The sequence below is a fragment of the Haliotis rufescens genome, unplaced genomic scaffold (assembly GCF_023055435.1).
Source record: "Haliotis rufescens isolate VD_foot unplaced genomic scaffold, xgHalRufe1.0.p SCAF_6, whole genome shotgun sequence".
NCBI lineage: Eukaryota > Metazoa > Mollusca > Gastropoda > Lepetellida > Haliotidae > Haliotis > Haliotis rufescens.
The window spans coordinates 40103223-40122345 of NW_025964334.1; the positions used below are offsets into that span (position 1 = coordinate 40103223).

A 19123-nucleotide genomic window follows, 5' to 3' on the forward strand; every position below is an offset into this window, starting at 1 on the left:
GGTTATAATATCCCGAAACGATATATATCTTTTAAAATATTTGATTGTTACAGAGACACGTGACATCAAATAAGATTCTTTTTACAGCTGCAGACGAGTGGGATAGTGTTCCTTTGCGTGGATATTCACGGATACATTCCTCGAACAAGGACGCTGCCTAAAATTTATACACATAAATTTGGTAGGTTGCAATTATGGTATTTGCATTTTGTTTTCCTTCATTTGAACCGATTCGGTCTTGTTTCTCTACGTCTTGGTTGGGAAATTCTTCAATGCGCGATAGACGTTGTTTTCACAGGTCTTTTCCTTTGTAAGCGTGTATATATTGCCGTCAATTTGTAAAATGTGATTCTCTCAGGCAATTTATAAAATGTGTAAATATTTCAGTCATTTTGACTAAAAAATCTGTCTGATCAAAAGGGCCTACAAACATCACAATAGATTATTATGTAGGATTAGAAACCAAACAACATAGACATGTACTTTTCTACGTAACATTTTCAGTCTCTTGGTGATGACATTAAACATCAAAATGTTTGGAATTCGTTATCATAATAATACAGATGGAAAATTTTTTCAGTCACTTTGTAAAATAACTCAATATTTAGACTTTAAATTAATTTGAAAATGTTACACATTTTGACAGTAAAAAATATACACACTATAAAAAAAGCAATGCTCAGGTGAAATATTTACTTTGTGTTGCAAGTCAAAATAGTGTAAACGAAAATCGCAAAATTACCAAGCAAGTGACTTATCAAAACTTCGTCACCATTACCGATGCTACCCACAAAGATACCTACATTTCCTTATTATCTCGAAAACTGTATTTCATTTTGTTCCTCAATGTGACCATACGCCCTTATTACTACCCATAAAAGTGACTGATGCGCTTACGAATTGCGCAGCAGAGGTCGCGAACTAGTCTAGATTTCTGCTATACATCCGGGTACTCACTGGGAAAAAACAATAACAAAGGCAACAACCAGTCCCGGGGAATTGCGTTAGATCAGTGCCCCTTTAACTCGGTAAAAAAGGCTGGATGTCAATACCGCTACAACATGTAGTATAAACATTTAGTCATCTCATAATGGATACGTTTCTGAATACAGCAATACGGGATTGTTTGCAATGAACAGGCTAAAGAGACAAAGACAAAGCGTGCGAAGAAAGATATAGAGATTTTGTAAAAATGTGATACCTTAGCGTAGTCATGAGGGCACACAGCAAAGTTAGACACAGGTCTATAGTCACACTGGTTGGTGGTGTGGAAACGTGTGTTCGGCACGAACTGGGTCCCTGCCATCCCCGACACGCTGCCGTCGATGTCCCTGAAGGTGATCTGTCTGTTGCCGTCCCTGTTTCTCATCAGCGGAACAGATGGGTCTCCCTTATAAGCCCAGTTCCCCTCAATCTGGAACACGGCACAGAACAGTTCTGTTTCATGACACAGTCCTACTTACCACAGAACAGTTCTATATCATGACAGGGACCTACATAACACAGAACAGTTGTATATCATGACAGGGACCTACATATCAAAATACAATTCTATAAGACGACAGAGTCCTACATAACACAGAACAGTTATATATCATGACACAGTCCTACATACCACAGAACAGTTCTAAATCATGACAGGGTCCTACATAACACAGAACAGTTCTATATCATGACAGGGCCCTACATAACACAGAACAGTTATATATCATGACAGGGTCCTACATAACACAGAACAGTTCTATATCATGACAGGGCCCTACATAACACAGAACAGTTATATATCATGACAGGGTCCTACATAACACAGAACAGTTCTATATCATGACAGAGTCCTACATAACACAGAACAGTTATATATCATGACACAGTCCTACATAACACAGAACAGTTCTATATCATGACACAGTCCTACATAACACAGAACAGTTCTATATCATGACAGAGTCCTACATACACAGAAAAGTTATATATCATGACAGAGTCCTACATACCACAGAATAGTTCTATTTGATGACAGGGGCCTACATACCGCAGAACAGTTATACATCATGACAGGGTCCTACATATAAAAAAACAATTCTATGATGACAGAGTCCTACATAAGACAGAGCACTTCTATATGATGTCATGGACCTACATAACAGAACAGTTCTACGTCATGACAGGTTCCTATATAACACAGAATAGTTTTATATGATGACAGGGTCCTGCATAACACAGGTAAGTTCTATTTGATGACAAGGTCGTTCATACCACATAACAGTTCTTTATGATGACAGGGTCCTTCATAACACAGAACAGTTCTATATCATGACAGGGCCCTACATACCACAGAACAATTCTATATGATGACAGGGTCCTACATACCACAGAACAGTTCTTTATGATGACAGGGTCCTGCATAACACAGAACAGTTCTATAACATGACAGGCCCACATACCACAGAACAATTCTATATGATGACAGGGTCCTACATACCACAGAACAGTTCTATATGATGACAGTATCCTGCATAACACAGAACAGTTCTATATCATGACAGGGCCCTACACACCACAGAACAATTCTTTATGATGACAGGGTCCTACATACCACAGAACAGTTCTTTATGATGACAGGGCCCTACATACCACAGAACAATTATATATAATGACATGATCCTTCATAACACAGAACAGCTCTATATGATGACAGGGTCCTGCATAACACAGAACAAATCTATATGATGACAGGGCCCTACATACCACAGAACAATTCTATATGATGACAGGGCCCCACATAACACAGAACAGGCCCATACACCGCGGAATAGCTCTATGTGACATGGTTCCACATACCAGAGATCAGTTCCACATTACAGGATGGTCCCACATCCCACAGATTGCACAATAGTAAGTAGGTCCTGTATGTCCCACCGACCAGTTCCCGTCATAAGCCCGTAGGGTATGTACCACTGAACATTACAGTATTATAGATTAATTCTCCTTTATAAACCCAGGTGCTTGTATATAACAGACCAGAACACTAGTAAAGCACAACATTGTTTCCCTAATGTTCAGAAGATCGAACATTGTAAGCGGAGAACGCACCACATCGCAGAAACCGAACTTGATCCCGTCAACATGGCTGCTGGCTTTAGGGGGGTAGGGGTTGCTGCGCTTCACACTGATGGCCCCCGCGTATCTGGTGATATTCCGATCTGATGTAATCGTCTCATACTTGTCAAAGAAGGTATTAGTCACGTGACCTGGACCCTGGTAGAAGACCACCCCTTGTAGAGGTTCATCTCTGAAGGCAAAGTTCATTGACTCTTTGATTATTTCCCAAGCCTAATGACAAAATAATCGCAGGCGTATGTATGTAATGTAATAGGTATGTAATAGGCAAACAGGTCGACGGGGCCCATCGGGGCAGGACGACACGCAGTTAAGTCACCGAGCCCATTTAGTCGTCCTTGTCGACAAGCATTAGTTTCTTGGGACCAATTCCACCCTGAAATCCAGGGTCGAGAGTGAGTGAGTGACAATCAGCAGGCCAACACTGGGTTTCCGAGGCGTCAACACAGGGGCAGCTGAAGGCAGCCTCTTACGACACCAACAACTTAAATAAATGCTACATGCTCAGAATGAAGAAAGACATATTAGTACTTTCATTCATATGTTAAAGATGATACGTTGTGCTAAGGAGCTGCTTTGATTTGTTGAACAAACTCAAATGCATTGAGTCGCACAGTTAGAGAAATAATGTTCAGGAAACAACATACGCTATTCCAGATCTGGAACGTCCGAATGGTTCTTGGGGTAGACCTAGGTTCTCTGTCTCGCCCACCAGCATGGAGTTGGTCAGCTTGGCGTACGTCCCTGTTGAAGCCGCGGCCATAGTGATACCCTGCGCAGCATCCGCCAGGCTGAGGATGCAGTCGGATTGCGCACCATTAATGCAGATGAAACAGTTATCCGTCTCTGTCGCGTATTGCAACTTAGATATCACAGTACACTATCATAGTACACTATTCTCATCTTATGAAATATTCATAGAATATACTCAAACCAACATTTTAGTGTCCTATGTATTAAAGTTTATCCCCGATTGCAAGACTAGTTTCACGTTCAGTACATATATTGATAAATAAATATGTTTGGAAAGTAGTCGTAATACGACATCACTTTAAGACTGGAACAGACTGGAGTACTCCATGGGGATACACTTTAGTTATAGAGGAATGTATGTACTTGAACAGACTGGAGTACTCCATGGGGATACACTTTAGTTATAGAGGAATGTATGTACTGTAACAGACTGGAGTACTCCATGGGGATACACTTTAGTTATAGAGGAATGTATGTACTGGAACAGACTGGAGTACTTCATGGGGATACACTTAAGTAATAGAGGAATGTATGTACAGGAACAGACTGGAGTACTCAATGGGGATACACTTTGGTTATAGAGGAATGTATGTACTGTAACAGACTGGAGTACTTCATGGGGATACAACTTAGTTATAGAGGAATGTATGTCCTGTAACAGACTGGAGTACTCCATGGGGATACACTTTAGTTATAGAGGAATGTATGTACTGGAACAGACTGGAGTACTTCATGGGGATACACTTTGGTTATAGAGGAATGCATGTACTTGAACAGACTGGAGTACTTCATGGGGATACACTTTAGTTATAGAGGAATGTATGTACTGGAACACACTGGAGTACTCCATGGGGATACACTTTAGTTATAGAGGAATGTATGTACTGGAACAGACTGGAGTACTTCATGGGGATACACTTAAGTAATAGAGGAATGTATGTACAGGAACAGACTGGAGTACTCAATGGGGATACACTTTGGTTATAGAGGAATGTATGTACTGTAACAGACTGGAGTACTTCATGGGGATACAACTTAGTTATAGAGGAATGTATGTCCTGTAACAGACTGGAGTACTCCATGGGGATACACTTTAGTTATAGAGGAATGTATGTCCTGTAACAGACTGGAGTACTTCATGGGGATACACTTTAGTTATAGAGGAATGTATGTCCTGTAACAGACTGGAGTACTCCATGGGGATACACTTTAGTTATAGAGGAATGTATGTCCTGTAACAGACTGGAGTACTTCATGGGGATACACTTTGGTTATAGAGGAATGCATGTACTTGAACAGACTGGAGTACTCCATGGGGATACACTTTAGTTATAGAGGAATGTATGTCCTGTAACAGACTGGAGTACTTCATGGGGATACACTTTAGTTATAGAGGAATGTATGTCCTGTAACAGACTGGAGTACTTCATGGGGATACACTTTGGTTATAGAGGAATGCATGTACTTGAACAGACTGGAGTACTCCATGGGGATACACTTTAGTTATAGAGGAATGTATGTACTGGAACACACTGGAGTACTCCATGGGGATACACTTTAGTTATAGAGGAATGTATGTCCTGTAACAGACTGGAGTACTTCATGGGGATACACTTTGGTTATAGAGGAATGCATGTACTTGAACAGACTGGAGTACTCCATGGGGATACACTTTAGTTATAGAGGAATGTATGTACTGGAACACACTGGAGTACTCCATGGGGATACACTTTAGTTATAGAGGAATGTATGTACTGGAACAGACTGGAGTACTCCATGGGGATACACTTTGGTTATAGAGGAATGTATGTACTGTAACAGACTGGAGTACTCCATGGGGATACACTTTAGTTATAGAGGAATGTATGTACTGGAACAGACTGGAGTACTCCATGGGGATACACTTTAGTTATAGAGGAATGTATGTACTGGAACACACTGGAGTACTCCATGGGGATACACTCTGGTTATAGAGGAATGTATGTCCTGGAACAGACTGGAGTACTCCATGGGGATACACTCTGGTTATAGAGGATTGTATGTACTGGAACACACTGGAGTACTCCATGGGGATACACTTTAGTTATAGAGGAATGTATGTCCTGGAACAGACTGGAGTACTTCATGGGGATACACTTTAGTTATAGAGGAATGTATGTCCTGGAACAGAGATAACACCATTTCAGATATTCAGAAAATACTTACGTGAAATTACTCATAATGACGATTCCAGCTTTAGTCCAAACATTGTGGCCTCTGTTTTTGTATGCTGTAAATCTGTATTTCAAGGAAACTACTCACGGCAAGTGCATAAATCTTTTATGTCACCTTGAACTTAATAAAACAACAGTTCACATATTTGTCATGATTGAATGACCTCATGCACAGCAGAGGTATTACATATATTCGTGAACGCGTGCTTTGCTGTAGTCGAAATGACACAATGGACTTTTAGCAGACATTTATCATAATTATGAAAGGCGTTTTGTCGCTTTATTGGATACAGAATACTATCAAATAACAATATATATTTACCACACACAACTCTATATAAATTGCTTATCGGCATAGAATGTATTACTTGATTAAGTAACACTTACTCATATAGGTAGGACTTATCAAACGGTCCTCCGGTGTCTGTTGGGGTAGTCATGGGTGTGTGAGACACTTGGGCACCAAGAACGCCATTCTCGGGGATGTATACTTTGTCTCTGTATTCTCCGTGCGAAATACGTCTGTCAATTCGAAGACCTCTCTGTTGAGACAGAGTCAATCCAAATTGCAGTGCCATGAATGCTATCATTAACCTCCACACCGTGCTACTGTACTGTTATAAAGTAAGTACTGAGAAAACAATGGACACCTTACACGTGGACCGTGAGGGCAGCAAGTACCAAGTGTTCTGTCTAAGGTGTCGCAATTCGTTAGACAGAGTTGAGATCCTATACCCGTCCAAATCCGCTGATGCTCAGTTCGAATCCCACATGGTTCACTAGGTTCGGCAGTACCATATCATTGCTCGTAGCTAAGTGGCAAGAGTCTACAACCTGCACCCTTTCGGGGTTTTCTCACACATTTTACATCGAAATAAGAACAACTAAGTCATTATACTTTAGGAAATATGAAACGGTTTGGAACGTACATTCATATTAGAGTGAGCCGTGTTGTTTCTGAATTCCTTGACCTTTGTCTGCATGGCATGGAACTCAGGAACCAGCCCCCTCTGTTGCTGGCGTTGTCGGGAGGGGCCGAGGGGGAGACGAGACGCAAGGATCCAAAATCCTGCATGCTGATAAATAGTTATGGAATGTTAAATTACCTATAATCCATCAATCCATTAACTCCATGTTTGAAGCAAACATTCACTATTACTATTGATACATGAACACCACGGACGCATTGATGATTTGTCATCGTCTTACAAAACACATGAAAATTACTCATGTAATTCCTGGTTATTGTATTCTACTTTCGCTATACGAAAACATAGACTCAGATATGTTATTCATTCTCTCACGTAAAACAATGCAAAGAGATCCTCCATATTAGAGTCCGGCTTTTAGCTTAATTTTAAGTTTAATTATACTGTACAGGTAACTTACATCTGAGCCGGCGGCAACGTTGTTGATGAAGGTGTTGTTTGGGTGTGTGATCCAGTAGGAGGATACGGCGCTGCAAGCACAAGGGGTAGAATTAACCCCAAACACGTGAATAAAAAAACCCACCCCAACACAGGGCCCTACTACAAAACCCATCCTCCTTACTCGCAGAATTCCTTCATGGTAGCATTGCACCATTCCTTCTTCATGTCGGACATGATGTGGGTGCCGTGCATGGTGCCGATACACAGGTTGCTGTCGAAGACGTTCCTCTGCTCCGCGCTGTCCTCCAGGAAGAAGCCGTGCCCGTGATGGAGATAGCACACATTGTCAGACACCTTGTGTTGAGAAAAATATAGCGATGACTCTCTGTCAGAAATGTAAACAAATCATACGTTGCGAGATATTTGGTGTCACGTGCCTTAATATAAACCCTACTTTTGGTGTTCCAAAATATCATTAACGACAAGCTGTAAGACGACCTTGTTTTGTACAAATGATGCGCACCAGCCAATATGGTGTGAACATGGATGTGTGCGTATATGACATGTATATAGCAAACCTACAATGTATTTCAGGTAGAAGGTAATGTGAGACACGTTCTATGAGACACAGATAACCCACGTTCCATGCTAAACAAATAGAGAGACCGCAAACAGATAGCAGTTTAAAAGTAATGTACTTATCTTACCAGAAGATAAGATCAGCAGACGCAGTGAATACAGATGGCTCAACACTTCACTAACCTCAGCTCCATCTGAGCCGTGGACAGTGACGCATCTCGTCAGAGAGTGGTGGATGGAGTTCTGACGGAACCAGTTGCCGTCCACGTCGTCGCACATGTGGAAGTGGAGTGGGTAGGTGCCTGAGGAAGAGAATATGCTTTTTATATTTCACGTGAACAACAAAGTTCTACTGAGCGAGTGTTTAAGCTGTTTGGAACTGCAGTACCAGTTATATAACGATGTACCAGATTCAAGTAGAGAAATACATAAAGTGACGCAGTCCGAAGACGAACACCTTTGAGTATGGTGCTGACAAGGCTAGACATTTACAATCGGGATGAATGATATGGGAATCGAACCCAGGACTCACATCAACCAGCTGCAGTTAAGATCACTTGCCAACCATGTCCTCTGTAATCCAAACACAATCATGACATTAACTCTCCAAGCTGACATTCGGAACTCACCGACAAATCGCTGCTGCCCCATGTGGTAGAGTTCAACGCCCTGGATGTGAGCAGCTGTGAAGCCTCTAACAACCTAAATCAGAACAAATCATTATCAAACATCAAAACATATTATTTGTCTTTCTAAGAATTAACAAGTGGTTTTTTTCCAAAATGTCCAACTATGTACATTTTGTCTGCAAGTCTGAAATGTGAGGATGTTGGAATTAGATTAACTGTGGTGTACAACTGGTTGATGCAACTCTGCTGTACTCCCTGTTTAAATGTTGGTTTCAGACAAATATTTCGTGACTTCTGAGCAAGAGTGAAAACCATGTTTATTCACCTTGATATGACCTCCAAATGTGTCAAATCCAAACAGGTCACAGAGGTACTGATCTTCCGGCTCGTTGACACTGCACCCGTCTTCTGGTATCACGCCCTCTATGAGGATGTTCCGACTCAGCAGCCCCACTTCCGCCCTCTCGTCAACACCAAGAGTTACCTCCCCATAGTGCATGTATTCCAGTGGCTCTGTTGGAGAATAAATGGATATAAAACCTGGTCATAAAAGTTATTAAAATGTACAAAATATTACATGTATGAGCTTAATGTCCTGTTCATGTTTCTATACATCTGACAGATGTTTAGGGAAAGTAATAGACTGTTTGTTGACCTTGAATACAGGAAACTTGTTGATCTACGGAAGCATTGACAGCAACCCAGATCCCCCAGCTCTACATACCTGTCAGACAGATCTCGTTGACCGCACAAGAAGGACAACTCTTGATGGTCATTTCTTCAGCCTGTCTCCAGTCGAAGTCGGTGGATGCTATGACGATCTTGTCACCTGATGCGCAATGCGAAACATAAGTTTTTTTTCATACCATTTGCATTACCCAATAAAACTGTTGGATTGCTGTTACCTGATCCCTACAGCCTCTGGGCCGGAACAGCTGTCTGGTCAGTGTGATGAATGTGCTTCTCACGACACTGTCCTACTGGGATAGAGTGAAGGAGTTGGGTTTAAAGCCGCTTTGAACATTATTTCAGTCGTGGCAGCTGAATGTTGAGGAAAACTCGAAAAGATTTTACAAGTTGGTGAAAACCATCGTAAACGGGTATGGTTCTGACAAACCAAAAATCTGAATATGGGGTTCGAGACCACGATGATTGGATTGTGTAACTCCAAATGAAGGCAGCTCTGCACAGAGAATTTCCTGAGGCGACTAGGCCCAGTGTGCCCTCTGTTTGGCCTTTTTTTAATTGAACAACTTCTTCATGTACACAAAGTAAAACCTGTTCATTGAAGAGGTAATAAACTTATGGTACTAGGTGTTACGGGACCGGTAGGAGGTGTTTTGTAGTTGGAGATGTATTTGACTAATGGAAGACGTTTAGAACTGATTAAATGTAGTTGGATATGTGGTGCGAAGACGATGGACTGTCGTTCATTTTCATGTTATGATCATAAAATAAAACGGATTCAAACACCATTCATATGTTTAACAGTAACCCAGTTCCAAGTTATATTTTCACAAGCACTTGCATATACAACCCAATAAGCAAATCTACAATTAACACGCGTTTAAAGTTGCACTAAGATTCGCCGCTGACGTGGACTATTTCAAATCCACCCTAGAATTTGGTCGTTCGATACAGTTTGTAGACCCACGTACGTATGTCCTGAGACGCACAAACTGTACAGTGAAACAACATTAACATGGTTAAAGGGGGAGTGTGCTCCGCGGTCTGCTGTACATGCCCTAATCTAGATGCTCTAGTTTGTACGAACTTCAGACATTGTGTTTGTGTATGTGTTAAATTGATTGACGTATTAAGTGGTCTGTGACCTGGAACAGAACTTGCCAGGACTGCCAATTTGGCCGAGCAACGTCTCACTTGAAGTTAAACACATTTCCGGATTGACGCGGTTTGTACATATGTAGATGTCGCAGAAGGTTGTCGTGCTAAATAGATTCCGCTGCGCACACATTCTTCATATGTGGACGTGGCTTAGAATAACAATATTCTAAGTTTATTCACAGTTAACACACCCGGCCTCCAGGTTGAGACTTCGGCATTCAGCTTCAGGCATGGGTAAGCTGTTTCTGCTGGAAGAACCCGGAAGTCCACACCTTTCCTTATATTCGTATTTGAAAAAACTTTGCTGTTCACACTGAACTGGAATCCATTGACATCGACAGCCAGGTAGCCCGTTTCAGCAATTTCTTTGTGACGCGGGAAGAGGACATGTCTCTCGGCTGTTGTATCACTGTGACCTGATAGAATGTACACTATTACATTGACATAGGAGTTTATATGTAATGTTTATGGACTCATGATTAATTGAAATCGATTGAAAGTGACAATTAGTTTATTGAAGATCAAAGAATTTCAGCAGTTGACAAGCAGAGATTGCTGGGGATCAAATCCTACACACAATATTAAAATGAAACAGTCGGTTTTCGTCGATGTCGGGTGAATACAATTAAAACTCACCTGTTCTAGTGATAAAGGCGTAAGCCTGTCTGCCTGTGACGTTCCTGATGGCTGATGACGTCAGACCCCCAGCTGTCTCCAGTGTTTCGTACACAGCGGCCATGTCCCCACTACCAAGTTCACCTTGAAGAGCGACTGCCAGGATCTTGTCTTGGGGAATACCTGTTAGTGCAAAACAAGCTATACTAATTTAAAAGTGTCGCTTTTCAAAGCATACCACAAGATGACTACGTTTCGTCATGAATTTAAATAGCGAATCCAAGTTTGGATCACTCCTGAAATGGAACCGTGACTTGTTCTAACAGTAAATACATGTACTTGTGCCACCAATACAAATATCGACGGGATGGCATTTTGTTGTAAATTAACAAATGCACGCCACACCTAGTAGGGTGAAGCAAAATGAAGCAGAACCTTTGATGTTCGGACAAGTCGTTAATGTATGTGAGTGGCATAATAAAACAACCATTGCCAAGCAAAAAAGCAAAATAACCTCTTTTTACAAAAACTTACTATAATGAAATCGCTTTTTTATTAACTCACCTTCTATAAATTCCTGGAACTGGAGGTCCTCGTCAGCAATGTCCTCTCCGGTCCTGAACACGGCAAAGTCCCACAGAGAGCTGTCCTCATTAAACACAGAGACGTACAGGCCTCGGGCAGACTCCGCCTGGAACACGCTTTTCTGTAAGATAGCACACGATTATTCGTCTTTTCTAATATATATTCCTCGTGTATCTCAGTATCCCATATTTAGTTAATACTAGATAATGAAAACCTAAGATATCGCACCTAGAGAACTCCAGTATATTTTGTTGACTGAAGGTTATTAATCATCAACATTTGTACATAATTTGTTTATGCCACTGGGAGTGTTTGTCACGGGTAACTGAACACTACACTGCCTCATGATCACCTATGAGTCAAAGAGGTTGTCACGGGTAACTGGACACGACCTTGACTAAGCTGGAAATTATTGTCACGGCTATCTAAAGACGACCTTGACTCAGCTGGAAGTGGTTGTCACGGCTATCTGAACACGACCTTGACTCAGCTGGAAGTGACTGTCACGGCTATCTGAACACGACCTTGACTCAGCTGGAAGTGACTGTCACGCTTAACTGAACACGACCTTGACTTAGCTTAAAGTGGTTGTCACGGTTAACTGAACATAACCTTGACTCAGCTGAAAGTGGTTGTCACGGCTATCTGAACACGACCTTGACTCAGCTGGAAGTGGTTGTCTCGGTTAACTGAACACGACCTTGACTTAGCTGGAAGTGGTTGTCACAGCTATCTGAACACGACCTTGACTCAGATGGAAGTGGCTGTCCCGGCTATCTGAACACGACTTTGATTCAGCTGAAAGTGGCTGTCACGGGTAACTGAATACGACCTTGACTCAGCTGGAAGTGGTGGTCACGGTTAACTGAACACAACACTGACTCATGATCATCTGTAAGTTAAAGAGCCTGTGACGGGTATCTCAGCACCACATCGACTCACCTGTAAGTTGAAAGGTTGTCACGGGTATATCAGCCCTACATCGACTGACCTGTAAGTTGAAAGGTTGTCACGGGTATATCAGCCCTACATCGACTGACCTGTAAGTTGAAAGGTTGTCACGGGTATATCAGCCCTACATCGACTGACCTGTAAGTTGAAGAGGTTGTCACGGGTATATCAGCCCTACATCGACTCACCTGTAAGTTAAAGGGGCTGTCACGGGTATCTCAGCCCTACATCGACTGGCTGTAAGTTAAAGGGGCTGTCACGGGTATCTCAGCCCTACATCGACTCACCTGTAAGTTAAAGGGGCTGTCATCGGTATCTCATCCCTACATCGACTGGCTGTAAGTTGAAGGGGCTGTCACGGGTATCTCAGCCCTACATCGACTCACCTGTAAGTTAAAGGGGCTGTCATCGGTATCTCAGCCCTACATTGACTGGCTGTAAGTTAAAGGGGCTGTCACGGGTATCTCAGCCCTACATCGACTCACCTGTAAGTTAAAGGGGCTGTCATCGGTATCTCAGCCCTACATCGACTGGCTGTAAGTTAAAGGGGCTGTCACGGGTATCTCAGCCCTACATCGACTCACCTGTAAGTTAAAGGGGCTGTCATCGGTATCTCAGCCCTACATCGACTGGCTGTAAGTTGAAGGGGCTGCCATCGGTATCTCAGCCCTACATCGACTGGCTGTAAGTTGAAGGGGCTGTCATCAGTATTTCAGCCCTACATCGACTCACCTGTAAGTTAAAGGGGCTGTCATCGGTATCTCAGCCCTACATCGACTGGCTGTAAGTTGAAGGGGCTGCCATCGGTATCTCAGCCCTACATCGACTGGCCTGTAAGTTGAAGGGGCTGTCATCGGTATTTCAGCCCTACATCGACTCACCTGTAAGTTAAAGGGGCTGTCATCGGTATTTCAGCCCTACATCGACTGGCTGTAAGTTGAAGGGGCTGCCATCGGTATCTCAGCCCTACATGGACTGGCTGTAAGTTGAAGGGGCTGTCATCGGTATTTCAGCCCTACATCGACTCACCTGTAAGTTAAAGGGGCTGTCATCGGTATCTCAGCCCTACATCGACTGGCTGTAAGTTAAAGGGGCTGTCATCGGTATCTCAGCTCTACATCGACTCACCTGTAAGTTAAAGGGGCTGTCATCGGTATTTCAGCCCTACATCGACTCACCTGTAAGTTAAAGGGGCTGTTACGGGTATTTCAGCCCTACATCGACTCACCTGTAAGTTGAAGGGGCTGTCACCGGTATCTCAACAGTGACCACCGTGTGAAAGTATCTGAACACAACTGCAACTCACCTTGAAATCAAAGAGGCTGTCACAGCCGCCGGGTTTAGCTGTCTGGATCAACTTCGTCCACGATGGTTTCTCTTCTCCGTGCACCTCAATCGTGCCTCCTGCAGCCACGCCAATAAACTTCCTCCCAAAGCCGGAAACAGACAGCGTGGAGTTACTTTCGCCTGGGGAAGGGAAATGTTGTAGATCTCAGTATTCTTTCTTGAAGTCATCCCACGATTCCTTTGCATTGATATGCACGTGTTTCAAGGTATACAGACCGGAGATGATGGTATTTATTTAGGCAGATTGTCTTCATCGATACATTGGCATTGACCACTGAAGTTTGTACTAACCATAAGGACCCTAGGGTCCGACGGCTCTTGGTAAATGGGGAACATTTCTATGAAGAAAGTAAAACAATACCTACAAAATTTCCCATTGCATTTACTTCACTGTTATGTTGTTTAAATATGTTCTATATACACTTCGCATGATCCATTTGCCCCTTTGTGGTTTCATAGTTTCTGTATCCACCAGGCATTCAGACACAACGATATATCTGACGCTTAATAAATCTTATGTCCTACCTATAAGTCTGATGTGAGTTTTCCTGGTGAACCTGCAGTCTTCGCTGCCGATCTGGAGGCGGCCTCTGATGAGGATGTAGCTGACACAGACGTTGAGGTTGTCCACGTCGCCCCAGACTAACGCTGCCCCTGCTTCGATGGTTATGGAGGACAGACAGGGCGGGGACACGTTCAGCAGGAGCTTCTTGCCTGGAATGAAACTTAAGCTCAAACTATGTTACGAATGTCCAAAATGGACCGGGGACTTTTTCGGTCGCGGTGTGTCATACGATTTTAGATGCTTTCATTGAAAAAAATGGTTTTCGTAGATGTTAGTTCGAACGACTAACAATGGGCATTGGTGCGTTGAATCTGTGACTCTCAGATCAGATTAATTCCGAGTGAACTTTTAAACCGCTCTTCAATCAATATGCCACATAGGTAGACATTTATGAAGGGTAATTATTTAGAGAGACCATACTTTTATGACACATTGTTTTAATACATACAGTATAGGTTTATTTAATCCAAAATGAGCGAAGCATAACTATTAATTATCTTGCAAATATTAAGATAGAAGACACGAAATAGATCTCATATAATGTTGCTGTTTAAAATTACCAGATTCCGTTTTCCAGTAAGTAATGGCTATTATTATGATAGTAAAATGCCAAAAGTGTTCACGAGTAAATGAATGACATCATGAAATTTGCTTTTATGAAACATTCTAAAATCACTTCCCTCACTTGATGTGATTATTTCGAGTATTTAGACAATTACCGTAAAGGTTAAAGGCAACGCACTTGAAGTGCTGTAGCCGGCAGACCGTGCTTAACAATGAAACAGTTTGACTACATTACTTCAATTGTTCAACTTCAACCGTAAATAGTTTTGAGTAAATTGAATCGGGATAACATATAGATAGTGTTGAATATGAAATTTTATATTTCTTAGGGTATCTAGTAATTAATGATGCTCTGCTGACAGTGACCTTCCCCGTGAAGTTTTCATCTAGACGGGACTGGCCACATGAACAAACACTTTTGAATAAACTTCTAAGTCTAAAAGTCACATCGGCAGTATTTCAGACAAATTGTTACTATAAAGGTGTATTTATTTGTTTGGCAAACAGAGGTGATGACGCTTAGTCAATTTTAGAGGCAACTTTTGCTTGTTTTGATCGTGTTAACATCATGTCTTACACCTGTAGCCGCGGTCACGACTTTACAGAACCTTAGGCTACGAAAGAGTGGAATGTTCACGAAACTATTAAAAATTTACCTGATGGGATAAGGAGATTGTCCCCTTCTTTCGGCAGTACCCCAGATTTCCAGGACGTTGTGTCCCCCCACTTCTCCAGCCCAGCCTCTAGGTGGGGACAGGCACTTTCTCCCACCCCTACGGACAAACATACCATAACTACCTGCAAGAAGAAACGCATTTTAATAAGTGCCCATCAGTACAACTGGCATATTTATACTCAAAACTTTTGGCAAGTTCAATTATGACGTCATCAATAATCTGTTCAACAGGTGCAGCCTAGTGCAACTCTCTAAGCCAATCAGATCCGGGTTGAGTAAGATTAAGGTCAATGGAAGGGAGGCGTGACGCACTTCCCCTGTCCTATGCAGTAGACATATGCAACATTGTGGAGCAGGGTGTGCGACACATACCATCCCATATGGTGTGCCAGTGCAAGCGAGTGTTTACAACTGTTTCCTCAACAGCAGCACCTATGTCAGAATTCAAGCGGGATATGACACCGGATACATTCATCTTGTATAAACATGAATGAACTAATATTGATGAATATCTAACTTAACTTCCTTACCGGTGTGTCAAACTTGGATGTGCCGAATTCGCTGATGTCTCGAACTCATTCGGGAGTCCCAAGTATCCAAATTAAGCATAAAATCTCCCTGATATCTCGAACCCCGGATAACTCGAACTTTTTTCCAAGCTCCCACGAGTTCGACACAACGAGGCTCGACTATAGATTGGCTTTAATAGTTTGAAATGGTACTAGTTACATTCACCACAGTAAATGGGTACCTGGGGATCTTTCACTGGGTTGTCTGATATATTTGAAAGTCGACATCTGTGTATATTCGACGTCGATGTATAGGGGTAAGCTGAGTGATCAAATGACACGTGTCCTTGCGCGTTAATAATGGCAGAGTTGTATAAATGAACTGTTCTTATCAATTACAGTTATTATTTCTACATCAGTTGTGTCATTATGTTTTTTGTACGCATGCAAGTGTGAGTTGGGTTGACAATCAAACTGAACAGATGTGGTGCAAGGCATAGACGTTCATTAACCTACAATCTGCCTGTACCACGGGAGTACTCATGCCTCATGCTATCTACAAGCAGTGAAATATACATGTACAGATAGGTTAGCTTAGTATAGTTGGGCAGACAGACAACCTTGCCTATCAATAAATGGTGTGTCTACTCCAGGTTCGATCATATACTTGCACTCCGTGAAGCTTTGAAGGGTCAAGACAACCTTCAGCGAGGTGGGGTGTACATCTGGGTAAACAGCCAAGCACTACCGGCACTGGCGCTGTTTAGAATAAACATTACACATGAACAAGTTCCTCTCCTTCCTTCCAGTCACAGGGTTAACTTGGAGCATATTTTTCACTTGAATGGACACATAAACAAATATCACAGACAGTATCTGACGCAGTATATTACCAGTATAACGCTCTACTGTGTGGTAAACAAGGACCTGGGGGAGGGAGGGGGAGATGCTCGGGGGTACCGAGATGAACTGGGATTGGTATTGTTTGATTGTTTGATGCTTTGATACAAAAAGAAATGTTTGCGGAGTGAAAGCGTTACCGGTATCTGATTCATGATTTAAGATTTCAACTTTGCTGGAGTTCATTAATTTTTTAATTTTATTAAGAACTGACTTCCTGGGCTCTTTTTTAAGGATTTAAACTCATAACCGCTGTGTTCAGCATGGGGAGGGGGGTGGGGTTGGGTGGGGTGGGGTGGGGTTGGGTGGGGTGGGGTGGGGTGGGGGTGGGGGTGTTGGGATGGGGGGGGGGGGGGACGCTAGATTGCTGTTATCATGTTTGTGTAGTCCACAACACTGTTGTTATCATGGTTATGTATTCAGCTAAATTGCCTTTTTCATAGTTGTGTACCCCGCTACATTGCTGCTATCATAGTTGTGTCGCCTGCTACATTGTTGTTATCATAGTTGTGTATTCCGGTACATTGTTGTTATCATGGTTGTGTAGTCCAGTACATTGTTGTTATCATAGTTGTGTATTCCGGTACATTGTTGTTATCATGGTTGTGTAGTCCAGTTCATTGTTGTTATCATAGTTGTGTATTCCGGTACATTGTTGTTATCATAGTTGTGTATTCCGGTACATTGTTGTTATCATAGTTGTGTATTCCGGTACATTGTTGTTATCATAGTTGTGTAGTCCAGTACATTGTTGCTAGCATGGTTGTGTACCCCGCTAAATTGCGATGATAACAAGTGTCAGTTACCCCCACCATTGCCTTTTGTGTTACTTGCCTGTAACGAGGGAAATAATTGTATTTTATATTTATCTCGTAACAGAGCAATTTATTTCTGAACACTATAATTTGTTTGAACTAATCTGCAGTGTCTGTGTCTGCAGTCATTTTTGTGACTAATTACACTTTGCTACTGACAATGCATTGTTTGTCTAAAGATATAATTGATCGCAATTACCATATTTTATACGCGCCTGATTATTGAAGTAAATTGTCACAATATATAGAAAATAGTGCCATGTTTTCTTTGTATACACAAACACATGTTATACGTGTATTGAGTCCATATGAGTGGTGCATCTGGTGCGACCACAGTTTATTGTGATCCCCTGGCAACAGTTCTCGGCACATGAACTCAATCTGATCGGCTGTATATTCCAACGGTTAAAATACGTTGACGGAAGAAGCGTGATGAAGTCATTAAAGCCAGGTTTGGACCTGGACCTGGACCTGGACGCCATGGCCACAATGTTCTGCACTCAAATAGCTTCTTGATTATCCATGTCGCTGTGACCGCTTATATGAAAATATCTTTTTATATACGTCACTTTGAGCAGTGTTTAAGCTTAATGGAGGGGGGGGGGGGGGGGGGGGGGACTTTTACCACGAGCCCGCTACATTGCTGTTATCATAGTTGTTAACCCCGCTAGATTGCTGTTATCATGGTTGTGTCGCCCGCTACATTGCTGTTCTCATAGTCGTTAACCCCCTTACATTGCTGTTATTATTGTTGTGTCGCCCACGACATTGTTGTTATCATAGTTGTGTCGCCCGCTACATTGCCGTTATCATAGTTGTGTACCCCGCTTCATTGCTGTTATCATGGTTGTGTCGCCCGCTACATTGCTGTTCTCATAGTCGTTAACCCCGCTTCATTGCTGTTATCATAGTTTTGTTGTTTACTACACTGATGCTATCATCATTGTATAGTCTACTACATTGCCGTTATCCTGGTTTTGTGTTTCGCTATATTGCTGTTATCATGGTTGTGTCGCCCGCTACATTGCTGTTATAATAGTTTTGTTGTTTACTACACTGATGATATCATCATTGTATAGTCTACTAC

The 19123-nt window shown here is 42.2% G+C and overlaps 1 protein-coding gene across 1 annotated transcript in view; it reads right to left on the minus strand.

Annotated features, from left to right (window-relative positions):
• Positions 1-15947, minus strand: part of LOC124115554 (cell surface hyaluronidase-like) — a 34194-nt gene extending 18247 nt beyond the window's left edge. The window contains exons 1-18 of the mRNA XM_046476583.2: positions 15793-15947; positions 14533-14721; positions 13967-14127; positions 11689-11830; positions 11146-11307; positions 10701-10925; positions 9389-9493; positions 8990-9177; positions 8665-8737; positions 8219-8337; positions 7638-7810; positions 7476-7545; positions 7016-7162; positions 6474-6628; positions 6079-6150; positions 3768-3911; positions 3094-3292; positions 1202-1414 (exon numbers count right to left, since the gene is read on the minus strand). Coding sequence (XP_046332539.2) covers positions 1202-1414; positions 3094-3292; positions 3768-3911; positions 6079-6150; positions 6474-6628; positions 7016-7162; positions 7476-7545; positions 7638-7810; positions 8219-8337; positions 8665-8737; positions 8990-9177; positions 9389-9493; positions 10701-10925; positions 11146-11307; positions 11689-11830; positions 13967-14127; positions 14533-14721; positions 15793-15928 — 2673 coding nt within the window. The 5' untranslated portion in view covers positions 15929-15947. The remainder of the gene's footprint in view (positions 1-1201; positions 1415-3093; positions 3293-3767; positions 3912-6078; positions 6151-6473; positions 6629-7015; positions 7163-7475; positions 7546-7637; positions 7811-8218; positions 8338-8664; positions 8738-8989; positions 9178-9388; positions 9494-10700; positions 10926-11145; positions 11308-11688; positions 11831-13966; positions 14128-14532; positions 14722-15792) is intronic.
• Between the last annotated feature and the right edge of the window lie 3176 nt (positions 15948-19123).